Source organism: Montipora capricornis, chromosome 10 (assembly GCF_036669925.1).
Source record: "Montipora capricornis isolate CH-2021 chromosome 10, ASM3666992v2, whole genome shotgun sequence".
NCBI classification, from domain to species: domain Eukaryota; kingdom Metazoa; phylum Cnidaria; class Anthozoa; order Scleractinia; family Acroporidae; genus Montipora; species Montipora capricornis.
In genome coordinates, this window is record NC_090892.1 from 53,102,828 (window position 1) to 53,125,327 (window position 22,500).

Genomic DNA, 22,500 nt, shown 5'->3' on the forward strand with positions numbered 1-22,500 from the left:
GTTCCAAAATAATAATGAAATTAGTGCAGAGAGGCTTTCAATTAACCCTAAGACATCTCACACTGGTCACCTCACTTAGGTCTGCCTTAGAGTCCTTCCCTTTTAGTTCATCAAACTCTATTCTACACAGCTACACATACATTAATTTTGTACAGTATTGTCATGATCTGTGGACTTTCTTTTGAAAGTGTCTAATTGTATGCATCACCTGTCTGGTCACTGTTACATTGCTGAACTTCTTGACCCCTCTAAATTCCCTGATGATGTATCTTGACTTGATGTCCTGAAAAAAAAATTACTGTACTTACCGGGATTAACTGCCAGTAATGTCTTGAGAACCTACTGCAGTTTATTTATTGTGAATTCTGGGAATAAGTTCATTCTGCATAACAGTAAACTGAAGTCATTTTTGTTCATAACATTGGAAGTTTAATTTTCAATTTCTTTAAATATCGACAGAATAACAAATGATCGGAAAACCAAGCTTGCCGCAAAGACAGAACTGAGCTTTGCTAATTCACAGCTAGAGGCACTCAAGGAAGAGCTTGAAGGAATCAATAGTACCTTGGATGTTTACCAGTTTGACAGGTACATGTAGTTACTGTAACAGTCCTGTAGACCAGGAACCGTGACTCACAGCTAGCCTGCAGAGCAGACGTACATGTATTTGGGTAAAAAGTAATGAATAATCCTTCAATTTACTCTATGGCGCCATCTTGGATGAAGAAACTGAGAACGTGCTGGGGTGAGCTAAAAAAATTGGGTGAGGGTAATGCTTTCTGCACTTGCTGCACTTCTAATATGGTGGCATTTTGATAGAGGTGCATTGAAAACCACTTTCAACATGTCAAGTGTTAATTAGAAAAGCCTGCTCTACTGTCTAGCTCACAGCCTACGGGTATTTTTTATCGAAATATTGCGGAATTCATTGAACAAACCAGACCTTTCTTTTTAATTTTAATAATGTGCACGTAGGAGTGTTGAACACCAAATACCTTTGATAGCTGTGGGACTCAGAGAAACAAAAGACCTAGAGTTTAAAGATCATTTTAGGGTATGTATTTTTGACCTTCTTAATCTGTTATCAAGTGAGTGGATAAATGTTTTTTGAGCATATTTAAAGGGAGAGTTTCACGTCTCTGCGCGTTGGCAAACTCACTCGTCAGCCCCTTTAATTCCATTTTTATTGAAACAATCGAAAGCAGGGATGTAAGAATCAGAGAAAATACCATGGAAGTGGAGTTACTCATTGGAATTACTTTTGCAATCATTTCCTTTGTGTTATGAACCTACTGCATGCGTATACATTAAAAAAAGGTAAAGTCTCCGCTTACGAGCCAGAAGGCTCATCAGGCCGGCGCTTATCTCCGGTTTCTGTAGCATGAAGCGACTAGGAGTATTTGTACTCCCCCCTGGATGGGATGCTAGTCCATCGCAGGGTTACCCCCAGCATTACGCCGGTACCCATTTATACACCTGGGTGGAGAGAGGCACCGTGAGAGTAAAGTGTCTTGCCCAAGAACACAACACAATGTCCCCTGCCAGGCCCCGAACCCGGACCACTCGATCCGGAGTCGAGCGCACTAACCATGAGGCCACCGTGCCTCCCACATGCGTATACATTAGGGCCATTTATATGAGAGAAAATAAGCCGCGGCTTACTCTGGCCGCGGCTTATATAAGATGCGAACACTCCGTATAAATGGAACAAAATCTACGTTCACGGCTTTCTCAAGCCGCGGCTTATCCTGGCCTGGGAGTTTATACTCGTATAAATAGTTCCTTTTGTGTATTATGTACGCCGCAGCCATAGTAAGACGCGGCTTTTTTTCTCTCGTATAAATGGCCCTATTGTCGATAACTTGTGTGTTATGACAACTAGTGTGTTCAACTCGTACGATAAATTCGATGGTCAAGACTAAATTTGATATTTTCTGTGTAAACCTGCAGTATCTTCTACCGAATTTGGGTCTCAGTAATTCAATGTATTTGCTTTAGTACTTTCTGTGATTAATGAACATCATCTGGTTCAGTAAGAACCACAAAAATGTGCTACTGATAACACCAAAGCTTGGACATGCCCCTTTAATAAGTAATCTCAAGTTTAGTTGGTTTTCTATAAGGGGTTTATTATGTTATTACAAAGTGAATTCACTTATCCCTAGTATTGCAAATTAAGAAAAAATTCTATTGCCTTGTTTACTGGCTTTGGCAAGATTATACTCAAGTTGTAAAGTTCATTAATAATGCATAAGGGTGACAGCCAACACAAACACACTATTTAGGTCACATGCATGGTGAGGGTTTGAATAGGCAGCAGGGAAAGGCTGGAGTTGATAATTATTAATTAGTTGAATTATCAATCAGCTTAACTTTTATACAGATCTCTAACTTGCCTAATTAGTATAAAAAAAAGGTGAAGTCTCTGTTACGAGCCTGAAGGCCCATTAAGGCCGGCGCTTATCTCCGCTTTCCGTAGCATGAAGCGACTAGGAGTATTTATGCTCCCCCCAGGATGGGATGCTAGTCCATCGCAGGGTTACCCCCAGCATTACGCCGGTACCCATTTATACACCTGGGTGGAGAGAAGCACCATGAGAGTAAAGTGTCTTGCCCAAGAACACAACACAATGTCCCCGGCCAGGCCCCGAACCCGGACAACTCGATCCGGAGTTGAACACACTAACCATGAGGCCACTGCGCCTCCCCCAGATCTCTAACTTGCCTAATTAGTATGCTGAACTTTAATAAAGACAAGGCTGTAAAATTGTGCAAGTTTATTAATAAATCACAAGTTTGACATTTCAATCACAACTATTATGTAATAAATTACTTGCCTCTGGTGTGCTTTGTTGAGAATGTTTAATGCATCCTCTTCTCCAGTCTCACACAAAGGACAGTTAATTGCACAAACTAACAAATGAAGCGAATTGGGTGGATAATGCTCTCCATTTTGCTTAATCACTTCACAAACGAATTTGCTCCACCAATAGTTAAGTGTATTTGATGACATGTGCTCTACTGAAACAGTCACATCTTCGCATTTGAGACCGGCCACTCCGGCAACTTCTGACATTGCACATTTATTTTGCAGCCTTCTGCTGCCATTCCTCAAAGACGTTTCTACCCCATTTAGTGTTGTATTAATTTTTGTTGCTTTCGGAGTGGCTCCGACTCTAGACTGGTCTTTTCGACCAGCCATGTTTGTACCACAAAAGCTCTATGAATTTAATGAATTGCTCAATTCAGTGCTAAATATTTCCAATTTCCTATGTGACAACTCCATGCCCACGTGATAAAAATAACAATCACAATTTATTGTTTCATTTCACAAGTAAGGGCTCGCTGTTTTAAATGCCCATAAAGGTCTAATAATAATAATAATAATAATAATAATAATAATAATAATAATAATAATAATAATAATAATAATAATAAATAATATTGTGTTCTTGGCTTGCTTTTTAATGTACATTGTATTGATTAATTAAATTTTCATTTGGAAATGTTAAGCATTATCTCGCTAATCTGCATAATAGGTTTTTACCAAGCCATGTGCAAAGCATTAATTTACTTCACACTTGTATCTTGTGCAGCCTATGGGCTTGACATGTGCTCCTGGAAGCACAAGAAATGTTGATAATGATAGGATAATTATATTTTGTACATATATGGTGGTATAATTTACCAACAAGTCCAGAATATTCAGGGGTTTCAGTCAGTTTTGAAGTAGATGCCCGGGCTTGTCAAAATAAGCAGTGTCACCTTAGTCTTTTGTAAGAGTTTGAGTGAAAATCAAGGCAGAGTAGCCGGCAGTGAAAGGCAGACTTCTGAGAACATAGACGGCAGTACATCGCTAGTAACCGACTTCTAATGAAACCCTTGAATATTGTGCTTGGCTTCCATTGTCAATAGATGCAAAATTTCCTGGCTCTTACAAGAGTGGAGAATAACATTTTTGTGACCTAGTATTTGGTCAAAGCATTCTGGTCTTGGTCATAAAATGATGCCATGATACAAAATGGCCTTTACCATTATGGTTGAATTTAACTTATGGAAATAAAGAGGAGTGACTTATACATGTATGGGTATCCAGTACAAGGGATGTGTGTGTATCTCCAAGACTAAGAGAACAAAATATGCTTTGCTTGTGATTTCAGACAGATTTTTAAATGGCAGGTTTCTTTTGCAGGTCACAGGTCACAGGTCATTGTTTTACTAATACAGAAAGCATCCTAAACAGTCATAAAAGCTAACCTTAGGCCTAATTAGGCCTTAGGTTGACTAATTAGGCCTAATTAGGCCTAGTTAGGCCTAAAGAAAAGTATCCTAAACATTCATAAAAGCTAACCTTAGGCCTAAATTAGGCCTAAAGAAAAGTTTTTAGGCCTAAGGTTAGCTATTATGAATGTTTAGGATGCTTTCTGTATAAGTAAAACAATGACCTGTGACCTGTAACCTGTGACCTGTAAAAGAAACCTGCCGATTTTTAAAATGCCTTGTCAGAGGGATCAGCATTAATTAAAAATATTGTTTGCTGCTGTTGTTGTTGTTTTTCTAGGACTTTATTTTAGATCATTACAGTGATGCACCAGAAAAGTATGAAAAAGAGCTGGATCTCTTTGAAAACATGAGAAAGGTGTGGCTCTTTTCCTAAGTGGTTAACATTATAGTGTTTACAGTTCTCTGTTTTCCTGTGCTCTTTTCATGCACTCATGACCTGTTCTTTTTTTAGGACTACCTAATCCATAATCCATTTTAGGACTACATAATCCATCAAGTTGCTTAGATAGCCTTTCGAAAACTTGAGACTCTTGAGATTCTTTCTCTAGATAAGCCATGTTGTTTTTGAAAGTTGAGAGCCTTGTCTGTACTTTAATTGACAGATGGGACTCGCTGAACACTAGTCACAGTAAAGATCGGCCAGTCTCTCTATTTGTCCCGCTAAAACCCCTCCACTCCCCCCACCCACTCGGTAGTTATTTCGCTCTCCCCAGTTCATGCTCGCTGTTTAAAAACAAAGATGGAGGCAGTTTGTGCTTGATCCTGACAATCAAAGGGGAAAATGGGGGACTGTGAACAGTCTAGGTTAACATAGAAAAACTGAACGAGAATACTTTATCAGTACAGTTCTTCTACTTTATCAATATATCAGAAGATCTACGGTTGAGCTAAAGCTGTATGTACTTGTTCAGACTCCATTAAATTTTAATAATACAGTATTACATGTATCTTCATGAGAAGTGTTGGGATACTTACCCTTGATCAGTCACAACCCCTCTGACTTGCCAAGCTCTCTCCTCCTCTCCTCTCCCCCTGAGGTGTTGACGTATTAAGGTATTTATGATACATCAGATTGCCCTATGCAGTCAACATTTAAAGGGGAAATGAGAGGTTGTGAAAATCTCTGAAAATAGAAACAGTTCTGATTTAACCCATTCACACCTCAAATGCCCTAGGAACCCCCCCCCCCCCCCTCCCCATTGATGAATAAAATCGTTCAGACAATAGATTTTTACTGTCAGGGGTCAGTGGGTTAATTCTTTTAGCCAGGTGTCCTAACAATCTTTGAGGCAGATTGTAAATTGATTCAGGTGCCAACCATCACCATACTGAACTGCTAGGACTATAATAAAGTAAGCAGAACAGATGAATGATGGTCAATTTGCCCCGTGTGCAGCCTTTAATGAACCCCCCTGGAAATTGCCACAGGGTTCATAAATTAATTACAATTATAATAACTACTACACGTGCTGTTTGGTGAATCCTGTGCAAACTTGTCTAAAGGAAATTAAATCTGTGGGTGTCTGCTTTGAAGTTACCTTTCCGTGTTTTCGCAGGAAGCTGTTAGTAGAGTTAACAGAGATGAGACTGGTGTTCATGCCTTGCTTATGTACTACAATCAACTGTATTTTGTCGAAAGGAAGTTCTTTGGGAAAGGAAAGGGAAACATCATGCCTGTCTACTTTCACTGGTTAGTGTTGGGACAATAGTAATACCGCAAAAAAATCATTTATAAGCTGCACTCACGAGTAGATAAGCCAATTCCCAAATTTCAAGCATGATTTTTAGAAAAAAATAAAAACTTGAAAAAAGCACTCTGGCAAAAAAGTTGTTTGTTCGTAGTTGTTTGTGATAAACTTGCCAAAATCTAATGCTGTGTATTTGCCACAACCTTAAGAAGTTATTCAACTGTTGAAATACCTTTTAAAGGCTTATCTTATGTTGATTTCCTTAATTCTTGGGGCTGACAACAGTTGTTTTCATTGTTAAAGCCCAAAGTTGAAATGAAAACAATGAAATATGACTGAAAAGCACAGGGAACGATGCAAGTTTGCTTAGTAACCATCCAGTCATTTACAGAAAAGAGTCTGGATTGAGTCGAGTTGTTCATCACAATCAGTAAACAACATGGACATCAGCTGTGCGTGTTTACAACCCCATGGATAGACAGGTCATGCAAGTAATGAAGGGTAACGAAACAGTCGGCCATTTGCCTTGTGAGATTTCTCCCGAATAGCGTTGTATTTTCTTGCACGCAGTGGAGAGTTTTGGAATGATCAGTCCTTGAAGATGTTTAAATAAATCTTTATTTAAACCAGCTACTTACTCCCTCTGAAAGCAGTGGTCTCGTATATAAGCCACACCCACGATTTTGATCAAACTTAGCAATACAGCTAGTGCCAAAAGATTGATCTTGTAGATTGCACCACAATCTCAGGAAGTCTTTGTTAAAGATGAAAAATGGAACACTTTACCATGTTTCTGCATCACATCAGTCAGAGATCTCTTTGATTCTTTTGTCAGTGTATCATTTTGACGATCTTAAAAATACCCTTCCAGTTTAACTTTTATCATTCGTTGTCATAAATTTTGTGGTTGGCTTTTTTCAGGAAAAAGGGAACTTTTCAAGAAATAATAATATTATTATTATCTTACGCAAAAGTACTTCCATGTTTGATGTTCAGAATTTTTAATATGGCAAAGTTGGTCCTTGATTTAAGGAAGTTATCACTTTTAAAAGACATGCAAATCAGTGTTAGTTATTTACAGGGCTTGAAATTAAAAAAAAAGTATTGTTGCAATTTTTAGTCATAAAGTCGTTCTGCTCTATTTTATTGTCAGAAATTTAACAAAACAAAATGAGCCTGCAGTACTTGTGTGTAAAGAACCCACTGAAAATGCTGAATGATCCAGGCGTTGTACACGTAACATTGCAGCTAAGTTATGCTATCTGCAGATCTAACAAAAGTGCCTGGCAGGAAACAAAATAATTTTTCATTTCTTTTAATATTTCTTTTGGAAAAAGTAATGGCAAAGCTAACCCTTTTATTTTGCGACTTCTCCAGATAATTATTATTTTAATTGCAAAGGGAAAATGTGACTCTGTTGGTCACAGTTTTGAGCCCTGATTGATATTATAGTGATTTGGAATAACCAATGTGTAAATTTTTGCAATTACCTGTAGTGTAGATACTGTTTAATAAATATGACTTGTATTTCCATAGGTTTGATACCACTACTGGTCTACCAAAAATACAAAAATCTATTGCCTTTGAGAAGGTTTGGACATTCTTATGTTTATAAAGTGATGTGGCCAGACATCTGGTTGATAATTAATATTAATTTTGACAACTGCATCACACTGTCTGAAAGATTGGTGTTTGGGATGCCTGGGAGAGCCTCTACTGTGACCACCCGACCCCCGTGGACTCAGAATATCCCTTGAATGGTTGTCAGTCCTGGTAACTCAGCAATTGGCCCCTGTATCAAGTTGTCCAGGCACTTGTCATACTACATTAACAGCGGAAAAAGTGGGAAATGGGTAGGGAGGAGGGGGAAGGAGTATGATAAATGTTCATGTAATCCACAGAAAGGGGCCACCATGAAAATTACTATGCTTCTTGAAGCTATAACTTAGAGTGTGCAGAACCCTGCCAAATGCTGCTTACTGCCTTAAACACACTAGTTGCTCTTTGCTGCTATCTTGCCTGATATGCACTTGACTCCTTGATAATACACTGTCGCCCTTCAGTGGTAAGGAATATAATTGCCTGACAAAGCTTAAACTACATTGAGAGCAAAGAGAAGATTGACCCACAATAAAGTTAAAGAAAGAAGTGACCAAACTTTGATGGCTACATAGTTCTTTTCCAGTCAAAGACCAAAAAGGGAGTTAAACAATTTAATAATTATGTAATCCTGCCATTGGCCAATGAAGGATTTAGATTTTGAAACTGTACAGCAATAGTAAATAATTGTTATCAGTGTAACTATAGTCTCAGTGAAGATGCCTTTTTGATTCACACAGGCCAGCATTCTCTTCAACATTGGATCTATCTGGAGTCAAATTGGAGCAAAACAAGTAAGGCAATAATGATGCAATTTTTGTGAAAGTTTTCAATGAAAATATTCCATTTTTAGCTATGTAGTTCTTGTATACTGTAATTGTGGTCAATAATCACTTGATTTAACACAGCTAATTCTTTCGGTGAACACGATAGTAATGTTATAATGCCATGTGCTAATAAGAAGACCACATGTCAAATAAGAGCAGATGAATTCAAATTGAAGGATTATTGAAGTGATGGTTTTTTTGATGAGAAGCAAAAACCACAGTGTTTAGAGAAAACCTCAGTGCAAACTCTACCTACACAGGCCAGTCAAAATGTGCCAGCAGCCGGCTATTTACAATTGGCCGCCTATGACACAATATCTGCCGCTGACGTCAAATTCAGATTTGACCAGACTTGTATTCAGGATGAGGTTGTTTCAAGGTTTTGTTCATCGCTGTAAACTATAAAGTACAAATTATACTAATAAAGTATTATCATTTCTCCTACTATGTTGTCCTTTAATCACTACGTTTCAACTGCATACTGCAAGCCTTCATCGTTTCTCAGGCTATAAGGTCTCTTAAAAACTTCCAGTTCAAATTGTATTCAAAAGATACACCACGTAAACCGGAGGTGCATGAGTCGCACACAATCGTTTCTATAGGAACGCCTTGAACATTGTGTGCTAATGGCATGGGAAAGCGCGCCAAACGGATGGTCAGCGGTCATGGTCCTTGCAGGTACAAACAAGATGGCGTCCAAACGATCTTGTCACGTTGGTGCAGGGACTCCGCAAATTGCTTAAATTTTTTTAAACTATATCAGTTGTTAAATAGCCCTGGAAAACCATAGCTTTGCATTGAGATAATATATTGCTCAAATGATTTGAAGATCTATAATAATAATTATTATATTATGAGTCAACTTTCAGCAACTGAGTTTTTCACTTTCACGGTTAAAGTGCCCCTGTGACCAAAAAATCAATTCATATTTTTCTTTAGATTTCAAAACTATGTTAACAAAACACTAAGTGACCCACATTTTAAGCCTTGATTTCAAAAAGGCACCTCTTTATTTTAACTGTAATTTTCCTATTTAATGGTCTGCCATTACTAACATTATGTTCTTGAGAGAGCTGGATCGAGGAGAAAATGTTTCAAAGGCTCACTAGTTTAAGAATACAATACGTGTGTACGCCGCAGAATTAATATGCAGCAGGGGGGTTTTGGGCTTTCATACTTTTAAACTCATGCCTTGCATATATAATAAGCTGCGTTCACACGCTGAAATTTTAAGCTAGTGAGCCTCTGACGTCACTTTTCCCTGGATCCAACCCTCTGAGGTCCAATCGGTCAGTTTTGAACGTGAGTAATGGCGGACCGTGAAATCCAAAACTTACACTCAAAGTAAACGACCTTTGGATAAAAATCAAAGCTCAAAATTTTGCCTGTCAGGTGTTAAGCAAACACACTTTAAAAATCAGAAGGAAAAAAGGAAGTGGTTTTTTTTATTACAGGGGCACTTTAAGAAGTACTTGCTTGTACAAAAGTTATCCTTTTTTCCAATAATACTTCTGGTGGAATGTAACTTTAATTTGAAAATCGGAAGTCTTGTGTGACTCTTCATTACTGTTATCTTAATGCTATCTAATATGGGCTCAGTTTACCCTAAAATGCACCACATGCAACCATTTGAAGCCAATAGTTTCAAAATTTCCCAGGGGAGCAAGCGCCCTGACCTGCGTAGCATGCAAGGGGCTCCGGCCCTTGCAGCAGTGTCCGAAGGCCCCTCCTCTCCTTCCTATTACTATAGCCAGCTTGCCTACTACTCGAAAACATTTTCACTGGGCTGCTTACATGTGCATGGGATGGAGAGACCAGGAATTCAACGTGGGGCACATGGGTGGAAGGCTGAGTGCTCTCACAACTTCCTCATCCCAGCTCCTCAAAAGGGTAAAAGCAAAGAACCATTACCAGTGTCATGATTAATTGGACAATTATTCAACGTATGATTTTGATGGCTTCTGCCATTTTAGAAGCTATGTATTACATGTAGGCTTTCTCATGGTTAATAGTTTTGCATAAAAATTAACCTAGAACGGGTCATCATTTTTTTTTTTGAGTAATCACATTGATTTCAAATTTGCACAGGACAGAAGAACCCAGTCAGGTCTTGCTAAGGCCATTGATGCTTTTAACAATGCAGCAGGTAGGAGGCTTACAGCTTGTTACTAACACTGTGAGGGCATAATTGACATGCATTAATCAGCCAATCTGATCAGTTGGCCCAATTGGGTAAGAATCTACAATATTTTTGGCAGTTAAGTTTTCCCAAGATGTGAACAATAGCTTAATTAAAAAGACCTGAGTATTACAACAGAGGAGACCCCATTTGAAGTTAAATCAGGCCAGAAAATTGGCTGTCAAAGTACAATGTAACCCATGGGACTCCACAGACACTCTTTTTGGAACACTACACGACTACAACGGTAATGCCTTACAGCACGCAAGCACGGGTAATCTTGGCACATGCACTGACCTGGCAGTGTTGCTGACCGTAACTGGCACGTACAAACGCTGTTAACCCATTGACCCCTGGGTGTGAGACTTTTGAAACAAATTTTGACTTTGTCCAATGCCAGATGATTTTACTTGTCAACTGATGCTGTCGTAGGGCATTTCAGGTGTCAGTGGCTTTAAAATTACACTTTAACCTTAAGGGAATGAGTATGGTTTACGAAAACTAGAACTCGAGTCACCTTTTTTGCCCAACAAGATCCTCGTGCAACAAACGCACTGTCTAATTGCCATGTAGAGGTTGTTTTTTAACTGACTTTTAATTTTCAGGTGCCTTCAAATTAATCAAAGAGAACTTTATCAATTCGCCAACTGCTGACTTGACAATGGAGTTAATGGACATGCTAATGGCCGTTATGCTGGTGAGGTCCTTTAATTTGTTTTCATAGTATTTCTTTGTTTGTAGTATCCCATGGCCAATATTGTCAACTACAGGTCTTGCTTTGTAGAGCAGAAGGGGCTTATTACAGGGCATAGCTGTGGATAGGTGGATGAGAAATTAAGGGAGCTGAGTATGGGGTTTAGTTTTGCAACCATTCTATGAAACTGCGGCTTTGATCTCATGGTACATCCACATGGCTCAATAATGGTAGAATCAGAAGTTCAGTCAAACAATCTGAGTTGTTGCTCTGACAGGTAACTGTATGTAAATAAAATAATAATTTCTATCAATTAATGATGCAGTTCTGTTAGGCTCAATCACAGCTCTGCGTTTCGAAAAAACATGTCCTTGAAGGAACCAGTGATACATTGGTAGACCAAATTAGTGCTGCCATGCAACAATTTTACTGTATTCGTTAAGCAATAATCATCTATGAAACTGTGGCTTTGATCTCTTGGTACATCCACATGGCTCAATAATGGCAGAATCAGAAGATCAGTCAAACAATCTGAGTTGTTGCTCTGACAGGTAACCGTAAATAAAATAATAATTTCTGTCGTTAATTAATGGTGCAATTCTGTTAGGCTCAATCACAGCTCTGCATTTGGGAAGAACATGTCCTTGAAGGAACCAATGATACATTGGCAGACCAAATTAGTGCGGCTGAAGAGTGTGCAGAGGTGATGATGATGATGATGATGATGATATTATTAATAATAAAATATTAGACTTATAATTACATACTCATTACATGTAGATGATTATTAAAAATTATCTGTGCTGACTGGTTGCATGTGAGGTGATTATTTAACAATTATTCCATAAGCGCGCGTTGGATATGAGATGGTAAATAGCCAATGAGGCCACGTAGCGCCGAGTTGGCTATAACCAGTCTCATATCCAACAAGCGCGAATGGAATAATTGTTTTATTAAATTCGTTCAACTCCAAAAATTTGGAAGTACGAAATACGAGCGGAAAAAGCGAGCAAATCCGAGCGAAATCGAAAAAAACTTGATGAGAACTGATCCGATGTTGTGTAATACCTTGTTGTCAGACAGACGCAGGCTCAACACAAAAACATTTCTTTCCTTTTCGCGTACTTCTAAACGTCGGAATTGATCCAAACTTTCCACAAAAAAAGTTTTTTTTCTCCTTTTTGGCTTTATTCAAAGAGAAATTTGGCATTCCGACGAAATCGTTTTTAGTTTAGCAACGCTTAACGCAATCATTTACCATATAAGGTCAAACCAAGGTATATGAGCTGATAACCGAGATTGAGTGAACCAATCAGAGCACGCGAAATGCATTATCCGAGGTTGAGAATTTAATAATACGTGATATTCATCTCGCCTTTGACAAATAATAATTGTTTAAATAATATTTATATATAGCACCTTTTATATGAAGTACCCAAAGGTGCTTCACAATTAAAATAAAAATAAAATAATTATAATTATTTAAATTTAAATTTTAAATACAACTAATACCTTAGGCTTTTTTTAGGTAGGGATGAGATGAGATTAGTATAACCTAAAACAGTAGATATTGTTGAAGGCACACTCTGATTGGCCTCTCAAACTCCAAATTTCCTTTGCTATTTTTGCCAAGCAACTTGTGGGATTTTGTGCCCAGGGTATTGTAATCGTCGCAAGAAGAAATGAGTTAAAATGATCTTTTTGTGTTTTATTATATCACTGTTTTAGTATAATGCTAAAACAACTACAGTATTCACCTCAGTAGTGGATATTTACTGAACATGTTTTTTTATTTAGAGCCAGTTTCATGACAAAACCAAAGTAAATTATTACTTTGGCCAATCAAAAAGGACGGAGGCAATCCGGTAAACCAATCAAAACTCGAAGTAATTACACATAGCCGACAGAAAGCGCAGGAAAATGTGCACACACAATCCACAATTGGTTTTGGTTTCACTTCTGATTGGTTGAAAAAGTGGCGGGAGAACTTTGAACCAATCACTGAGTGAAGTAATGCAATACCAATGCAATTACTTTCAACACTCAATTGAAAACTGTTTTGGTAACACAAGCATGTCATTGCTCAAAATAGCTAAATTGTAGTGCCACTAGCCATCTTCACTTCATTTAATAGTTGTTCATAATTATTATTTTAGCCCTTTCATGCCAGACAATTTTACCCATCAATGGGAGATGCTCTCCTTTAAGTTGCAATTTTGTGTTCTTTTTTTCAACTTAGAGGTATGTAGAGTCCCTCACTAATTACAGTAATTACATGTATCATTATATTTTTAGATCAGTCATAAGTATAAGAAGGCTCAAATGATGATGAATACAGGAATTTGCCTTTGTTGTGTCCCTTCTTCTTGGAAAAACATGATGTCCGTAAGTTGTCTGAATTTTCATTTATAATAGTACTTAACGCCTGTGTCACAAATGGAGATTGGGTGCCCAAGGATCTGGGTACTGGTACCAACGACCCAAACCCAGGTCCGTGGAACACCCCATAAGCCTGCCCTACCCGCAACACAGCCACGAGCCCCGCCCACCACACCAGACCCCAAATCAAGTACCCGTCACACTGAACAGTGAGTTCAATGGAAAAACTATAAAGGAGGGGCCTTGACTCCCCTAATTAGGGAGAGGAGGGCTGAGCCAAACAAAACCACGAGGACATGCGCAGGCACCCACAAAATATGCAAAAGAACCGCTGACCGCTAGAACTGCCGGAAGACGCCCCGGAAAAGCCCCACATGCAAATAACACACACACACACTAAAAAACGCGGCAGGCACACCCCCAAAATACTGATAAACCCTAACGCTAACGCCACGCCACGCAACGCAATGCCACGCCACGCCAGACAAACTGTGCAACTTGCTCCTGGTCGTTAGCTAAGTTAAATTGCATTTAACCCTATTTAACAGCACTCGATGTTTTGACCTATGAAATCCTTGGTTTGTGACTGTTCATATCTTGGCTTTCACACAGTGATTTATTTGGCATTTACTATTAACAATAATTTAATATTGTCATCACAGTCTGTATAATATTATAAGAATGTATTATTTTAGCTAGAGACATCATGTCAGTTTACCTTTATTCTTAGATCATGTGTCTTCACTACAAAGCCTTGGCTCATTATTTTGTTGCTGACGGGCTTCTGAAAAGCATTGGTAAGCTTCATTTCCAGTTATTAGTAGTAGTGCCCGTAGTCCAAGATTATGATTTGCATTTGATACCCAGGGTAAAACAGATAAGCGTGGACCTGTCTTGCGCCTGTTCCAATCCCAGGCCCTTTCTCGTATAATGTCATTCCCCTGCAAAATCTGTGGGCATGCCAAATGTGTTTCTTGATCAGCCTCTTGTTTTTCTTCTGCATAGGAGATTCTGATGATGAAATGCACAAAGAAATAGCTGTTTCATTGCTACAGACCTCTCAGTCTGATAATGACACTAACCGAACTAAGCAAGGTATTTTTTGGACAATTTTTATTTTACTTCTGATTTTGATGGCTTCTTCCATTTTAAAAGCTACATGTATGTATTGTAGGGATACACACAGGTTTTCTCATAGTTAATTGTTTTGTATAAAAATTAACCTGGAAGTTATGCATTGATGCAAACATACAGAACCAATAAAGACATGTAGGCATAAATTAAGCAACTTAAAAGGGAGCTTAAGCAATAGTGACATGAATGCCACAGGACAATGGCCGGGTTTAGTACAATGAATCTGATTCACTGTGCTATAGCATCATTGTAAGTTGAACAAGAGGGGATATTAATTTTCCGGTGACATAATTTATCCGTGAAGTTTTCAATAATTATTTTTATTGTATTCACGTAACATTAAATTCTGGACATTCAGGAGACATATTCCATTCAAAAGGAGTTGCACCAATCACCAGGCGATCATTTTGCAGTTACAGCCTTGCAGATGTTGCTAGCTCCATTGCTTAAACTCTTTTATGGATAACTATAATAATAATAATAATAATAATAATAATAATAATAATAATAATAATAATGCAAAGTTGTATTCATGATGTTTTTATTTTCTCACTTTCAGCCAAGGCGCACTTGCATTCTGCATTAAAATCTCATGAGGAAGCCATGAAAGCCAGACAGATTTGCAGACACTGCAGAAAAGTAGTAGGATTACAAAAGGTAATTAGCTTATTGCAATAATTTCTTTTGTTTTTTGGGAGATTTAATTGTTGTTTAATCATGAATCTCAGGAAGAGATTGAACCCTACATTGAACTGTGGAAATTGTAGAGTTTACTACATAAATAATTTCAATTTCATGCTGACCAAAAAGGAGAATTCAATTGCAATCCCTATGCAATTGTGCAGGAAATAAAAACTATGGACTGTTTCACGACTGCCACCACGATAATAATTTTTATAGCTGCTTTTTTCAAGATACATGTACGCTTGCATTTTCATTACAGTATTTGTCCCAAGTATTATGCGTGTTACGAATTAAATAACCTGTTAATTTTATGGATTTTTCCGTTTTAATGTTCTATGGCCACAGTTATTCTTGAAATATAGCATTAAATTTTGTTTTCTGAGTGATGTACATGTCATAGAGCAATACTCTCCTCAGGGGGGAGGGGGGCTAGCAGCAAAGCCTTAAACCAAGCCCAGTTAAGAAATTTGACGGATTGAGACTGAGTACTAGTTTTTTTCCAAACAAACAGAAAACAAATTCTATATTACAAGAATAACTGCCGCTATAGAACATTAAAACGGAAAATTCCATAAAATTAACAGGTTGTTTAATTCGTAACACGCATAACACTTGGGACAAATACTGTAATGAAAATTCAAGCATATCTTGAAAAAAGCAGCTATAAAAATAATCGTTATGGCAGTCGTGAAACAGTCCATAGTTTTTATTTCCTGCAAAATTGCATAGGGATTGCAATTGAATTCTCCTTTAACCCCTTTTTGGTCAGCCTGAAATTGAAATTATTTGTGTAGTAAACTCTAGAATTTCCACAGTTCAATGTAGGGTTCAATATCTTCCTGAGACGACGAAAACCGTGATTCTCCACTACATCAAAAGAAATATTTTGCGGCACACTCAACTGGGAAAATAGCTCAACATGTGTCTGTCACACGCATTTTCAAGATTGGCTGCTCTACTGACCTTCAACAAAGCTGGCCCTTCACGTTATCGGTCTGGATGGTATCAGAGTCAGTAAACAAAGGTTGAAAGCTAGAACTAGTGTATCTAACAGATAGTAATGCTGCAGAACATTCTGTTTCTACTGATTCATGTACACTTTTTACTGGGTTGCCAGTATGGCAATCCCAGTCGGAAAATGGGTAATATTTCTCTGTCTTGCCTGTCGCTCCCTGCTAAAAGGGTGTCTTTGTGCACGGAGTCTTCTGTGTGTATTTTGTTAGGTTTTAGGGGGTTGGGATAATGCATAGATTTCTCTGGTGTACACAGGAGAACATTTAATTAACCTGCAATGGCGTCGAAAGTCATTGTAGCGCAAATGGTGTTTTAGGGCATCTTTAAACAAAACATACAAAACAGGCGGTGAAAAATATCTGGAATCTTTAAAGCGACAAGTAATGGTCTGCTACAACAATTTCATTTTTTGCCACTGGATATCAAGTGAGTTTTGTTTCTAATATTTTACTAACTTGGTATTATATACAACACTGAAATCAAATGGCAATTTTTTTATGGATTTAACAAACATTGAAGGAATATCAAACACCTTGAATGCATCACAGTGTTTACTGAAGTCGCATCTAAGTTGTCTGGCAATTTACATTTATTTTGTACTCAACTCTGTAAAGGTAAAAAAATTGGAAATGTGACAGTGAAGAAGTATTTGAGTGAAAGCTTGTTGTCTCTTTTGTGGTTCATTAACTATGGCAATTCATTATTTACGGTCAAGGTTCTTTAGAAAAGGGTTTGATGTGAACTGTCAGAAATTTATTTAATTGCATATGCTTTGTGACACGGATTGTGTCTCTTGTTAGCATGCACGCAATTGAAATAGGAAGGGTCTTTTGCCTCTAAAAGCAAATCTGTTGTTTGTTTCAATAACTTTTATGCTGGAAAAGGGTTTTTGTGAGATTTCCAGCCTTTTTGAATTTTAATATCATGTGTAATTTTCATGCTAAACAAAATTTTGCATACGTGGGTTGAAATGTGATACGCCAGGATTTTTGTGGTAGTGCGCTGCTTGGGTAAGTCATGAAAATAAACAGGTCTGTTGGAAGCGTGGTTGAGTTTCAACAAAATGAGCCCCAAAATCAGCCAAAAATTGTGACGCTGATGAATAATAAAGTAGCTGCTATTTCCAAAACGATGGAGTTACTTGGTGATAAATAACCTCATCTTGGATAGTAAATTTTTGACTTTGCAGAAACAATAATTGTCAACCTTGAGAGTTGGGCGATTGTGATCTTTGTATTGAATTCACACATTTCTTGTCAAACTTTATAACACTTCATTGTGTTGCAAGTAAACACACTGCAGTAACTTGATCATGGCACCTGCTGAATTCGATGTCACTTTCGATTTTGCGATTTACTTGTGCAGCCAAAAGTACCATAACAAAATTGAACATAGCAAAAATCTCCCAAAATGTAATGTTTTTCGCTGATGTTAACCCTTTATGTTCGCAGTTCAAAATTAATGTTATTTTCATGTAGTAAATTTTGTTGCTGATGGCAAAATATTTTATTCTCAATCGACCGTCCTGAAAACGTTCTTCTGCTCTTCCTAAAAACTGTGTTTCAATTATATTTATTTACTTTTGCAACAATTTTGTTTTGCATAAAGCAAGCTAACAAAATCTCTACCTTACTTAGTTCGCATTTTTGAGTGTTAAAATAGAATTTTTGGTTCCTATGCTTTTGCGGCATTCTGCTTAAAAAAAAAGCTGGTGAATGGCGCAGTGCATTCTGGCCAAATTATGATGCATTCTGGGAAAAAGTGGTGAATTCGAGAATTCGTCCTACCTTCTCATAAATTCACAATATGTTGCTGCTCACTCGCTGCACTCGCTCCGCAGCAATTAAATACTATTTCCCAGGTCAAGTAGCTTCTGACACTGCAAATATGCTTTTCATTCCACAAACATAAGTGGTCACGTTGATACATGTTGGGCATGCCTGTTACGGTTTTTGAATGATTGGCAGGTTTCCCCCCCTCCCCCCCTCCTGACTCTACTAGTTTTTGAGAAGTCCTAATGAGGAGTTTTAAAATTTGTCGGTGGACTCTAGGATGTAAATAGTGCGGAGAAGCAATGTCTGGGACACCAGGGGCAGTGGTTCTGGTAGTCATAATGATGGATTGTCAAATTTTAGGTCTTTGAAGTGTAACTTTTTAAGCTACATTCATAATTCCCCAAACCAGAGTGGCATCAACCTGGTTGCAAAGTGAACTGTAACCTACATCCAACTTAGTAGTTACTTGATTGGACAGTACTTTGCCAACATGACGATTTGTTACATTTTCTGCTTGATTAGTGAGACTTCCTAATACAATGAACTGGTACAATGCACAGGGATATCAGAAGATATTGTAGCACATGGATTAAACTAATATTGTAGTATAATATTATCAGACCAATCAATATATGATCAATAAAATTGACACATTGGTTGATGTTTATCTATTGATCTTTTATGGCCTAAAATCTCTGCAATTTATTTATCAGGCTCTTCAAGATGCTCGAATGAAAACTACGGAGACTCTGGTTGCCATGGAAGAAGAAGATGACTTTGATGATCCTGTGATGCCCACCCCTGTCCGAGGTGGGAATGACAATGGATCGCATATCACATTCATTGATCCTTTGAAACTTGCACTACCCTGCAGTTGTCCCATCATTTTCCAGCACTAATAGTCTTCACAGCTAGCAATGATCTTGCACTGTTTAAATTACTGCTATTATATTATATTTCATCACATTTTTCCATAGCATACCCTTTGTTTTTGCTGATAATAAATTATTGTAAACACTCGCAGATAAGCCGCACCTTTTTTCCAAAAATCATGGCAAGAAATCGGGGGCTGCTTCTGGTTTCCAGTTTTCCATCTTTGCATCCGATCTAATGGCTGGTTACTAAGGTACGAACATTCCAGTCATGTTCTTGATGTAATTCAAAAATCTATGGAAAAACTGTGTTGAATGAAGAAATTCCTGTCGACAAATACTAGAAAAAGATCAATCATAATTATGTCGAAGTTGGTGGAAACGATGTTCATTATAATAATTATTAAGTGCTAAAATTGTGGTTAAGACTTTGAATTATATTCTGTTGCAATGTTAATAGTGAGTTTATGTTTGATGAACAGTGGATGCAGAATACTCGAATTTGGATACCTTTTGATCTCTTTCAAAAAACGTTTTTCCCAAAATTTGAGCAGCTAATTTCAGGGTGTGGTATATCTGCCAGTGTTTACGGTATTCTTTCTTGCGCAACAAAGAGACTGTCTTTGTTTCTTGCAGCATTGGCAAGAGTCAGAGCAACTTGTATTCCACCAAATTTTAGCAGTGCATCAGTGGAAGACTTGTTCCATAGGCTGGTAAGCTGTAGTGTTGTAAATTTTGGTTAACCTTTATCAGTCTCAGTTGAAAGGACCACTAGCTCAAGTAAAACCTTCCTTTTTGGAAAAGATAACATGATACAGCTGTCAAAAACAAATGTCTGCTCTTACAATCATAGAATCAACAGGGGCTAAGGCATTTCACAATTTTTTTAAAATTCTTCCATTTAACCCATTGACTCCTGGGGGTTCCCCATTGGTGAGGAAAATTGTCAGGCATTAGACAGAGTAAAATACTAAGTATGGCCTGTTTAGGGGTGAATGGGTTAACATCATAAATAGTCAAAATAATTCTGAAGTTAAGAATGTTTGACTGTGGTCAAAATGGAAGATTGTGGCTGACTTTCTTGCAACAAGTGCCACTTACCCTATATGCATTAACAACTTAAGAACAACAAGTTTCACTTCTGTCCAGGGATGGACATAATTAGATGCATGCTTAATTTTGACATCCAACGTGAAGTGTCCCTTAAGTCTAAGCATTAAAATTTTGCTTTCTTTTTTTTGTAAGAAAGTAAGTTTAAGGGTTATTGATATTTATCAGTGAGGGTAAATGCAGCTGTTTATCTTAACTTTAGGATCAGGGCTTGTTCAAAAGCTGTTTAATGCTAATCGCAGATTAAAATTTAAGCAAGGAGTTTATTTCTCTACTCCCAAATGTTGTTCCATGCTGATATTCTGCACAATTTTACATTAGAAAGTCAATCTTGAAAAGAAAGAAAAAAAAAAATGCAAAAGAAACTTTTACCCAAAAGTTGAAAAATTGAAACCATAGTTTATGCTAATCGTGGATTAAGTTAACAGCCCAGTCAAAATGTGCCGTCAGCTAGCTGGCTATTTGGCCGCCTACAACACAATATCTGCCGAGGGCTTAGGCTTAATCAACAAATTATTGCTATATTGACTGTGAGTCCATTGACTCATGACTCATGACTCATTGACTCATTGACTCATTTGACTCATAAAACATGCGTTCTCCTGATTTTGGCAGAAATTGTGTTGACCAAAACAATTGGTCAAAAACTGCTTCATCTGTTTATGTGAAACTTTTTGTTGTAACACAAGTTCTTGTCAAATTTAAGGGTCCAGTGCATGTTTTCAATGCAAAGTTGGGGTGGAGTGCACCAAAAACGATTGAGCTGAAGAGAAGAAATGGCGGATATGGTTTCAGTGTGATTGGCTCTGCTCCTGTTATTATTCAGAGTGTGGAAAATGATGGACCAGCAAAGGTGACAAATACCATCTTTTCATACATGTAGAGAAATATTCTTTAACTCATCCTGAAATTGGATCATACAAGTCATGATCATTGAAAGGAAGGGAACTTTTTTTTAAGAGTCTGGTCTTCTAGTGCTGGAGCACTAATAGTCCATTTTACAGTTGTGTGCTTAGTTACCTGGCCTTTGAATGAAAGTGAGGCTGGAGTTGACCTTGTTTTGATAGAACCCTCACCGTTTTTCTTATGTAAATATGTACTAATTAGCATAACAACATCATTAACATCAGGGTTGGGTTGGTTGAGAGCACTCGCCATTCGGGCGAGTGACCCTCACAATGCACTCGCCCAAAAGCAGTCTTAAGGCACCTGTTTACCAGGTCACCAATGGCTCGATAGTGACCAGCAATATCACTGACCAGGAAGCCATATTTCACATAATTTGTCTATTTACAAAGCCCACTGTTGCCTTTTAACGTCAATTAATTTTATTAGACAGTTTGGAATATAAAACTTTGTAAAATAGAAATGGTAAGTTTATGGTTAGGGATTTTCTTGGCAAAATGGAATGTACAAAGCAGTGTTTATTTCGCAATTTAAATAATTTCTTGGAGACAAAAGTCTTACTCGCCAAACGGGCGAGTGATCAATGGTTTGCGCTTTACACCTGGGCGAACGGGCGAGTGCTAATGTCCAACCCTGAACATAAGAAAAGGAGAGAGGTCTGTATCATAACAAGGTCAACACCAGCTTCGTTTTCATTTAAAGGCCAGGTGACTAAGCACACAAATGTAAAGAGGTCTATTGTGGATGCTGTTAACTGAAATCAGCAAATTAATGCAAATCAAATCAAATGGAAAACCAGAGTACTAAAAAAAACCTCTTGGAGCAGGGTGCCTAGTCTGGGAATTGAACCCTGGTGAGCCCTGCATCCTGAATTAGTTGTTGCTACTTGCCAACTGTGACAAATTTCCCTTCCTTTTTGCACAACTCCTAGCTCTTCATTCATTTGTTTGGGTCAACATTTGGACAGTTTTAATTCTGGCAGTATAGCAGTACAAGTTAGCAAGCACAACCTCTGACCGGTTGGCTCAGTTGGTTGAGAATCAGATTGCCTTGCAGGAGATCCCAGGTTTAAACCCTGGCTAGACCAACACTCAGGTTTTTAAAATAACTGAGGAAAAGTGCTGCCTTTGTAATAACATCTCCAAAGGACTATAAATCGGAAGCCCTGTCATACAACCCTTGCTGTCATATGTGGGACATTAACCTTGTCGCCCCTGAAGAGTCCCCCATTGACAAGTAAAATCGTCTGGCGTTAGACATAGTAAAGTCTATAAGTGTCACTCTTAGGAGGGAAAGGATTAACCCATTGTTTGCTTCATTCTTAATTTAGAGACAATTTCTTTGTCTAGGGGATA

The 22,500-nt window shown here is 37.9% G+C and overlaps 1 protein-coding gene across 2 annotated transcripts in view; it reads left to right on the top strand.

The window, feature by feature from the left end:
- LOC138022403 (rhophilin-2-B-like) overlaps window positions 1-22,500 on the top strand; it is a 27,178-nt gene that overhangs the window by 2,235 nt on the left and 2,443 nt on the right. For both annotated transcript variants that reach the window (XM_068869530.1, XM_068869531.1), the window contains exons 3-18: window positions 460-588; window positions 976-1,054; window positions 4,562-4,639; window positions 5,841-5,974; window positions 7,509-7,563; window positions 8,312-8,365; window positions 10,487-10,544; window positions 11,183-11,274; window positions 11,879-11,974; window positions 13,567-13,656; window positions 14,381-14,447; window positions 14,656-14,745; window positions 15,344-15,441; window positions 18,971-19,067; window positions 19,766-19,842; window positions 20,946-21,092. In XM_068869530.1, coding sequence (XP_068725631.1) covers window positions 460-588; window positions 976-1,054; window positions 4,562-4,639; window positions 5,841-5,974; window positions 7,509-7,563; window positions 8,312-8,365; window positions 10,487-10,544; window positions 11,183-11,274; window positions 11,879-11,974; window positions 13,567-13,656; window positions 14,381-14,447; window positions 14,656-14,745; window positions 15,344-15,441; window positions 18,971-19,067; window positions 19,766-19,842; window positions 20,946-21,092 — 1,441 coding nt within the window. The remainder of the gene's footprint in view (window positions 1-459; window positions 589-975; window positions 1,055-4,561; window positions 4,640-5,840; window positions 5,975-7,508; window positions 7,564-8,311; window positions 8,366-10,486; window positions 10,545-11,182; window positions 11,275-11,878; window positions 11,975-13,566; window positions 13,657-14,380; window positions 14,448-14,655; window positions 14,746-15,343; window positions 15,442-18,970; window positions 19,068-19,765; window positions 19,843-20,945; window positions 21,093-22,500) is intronic.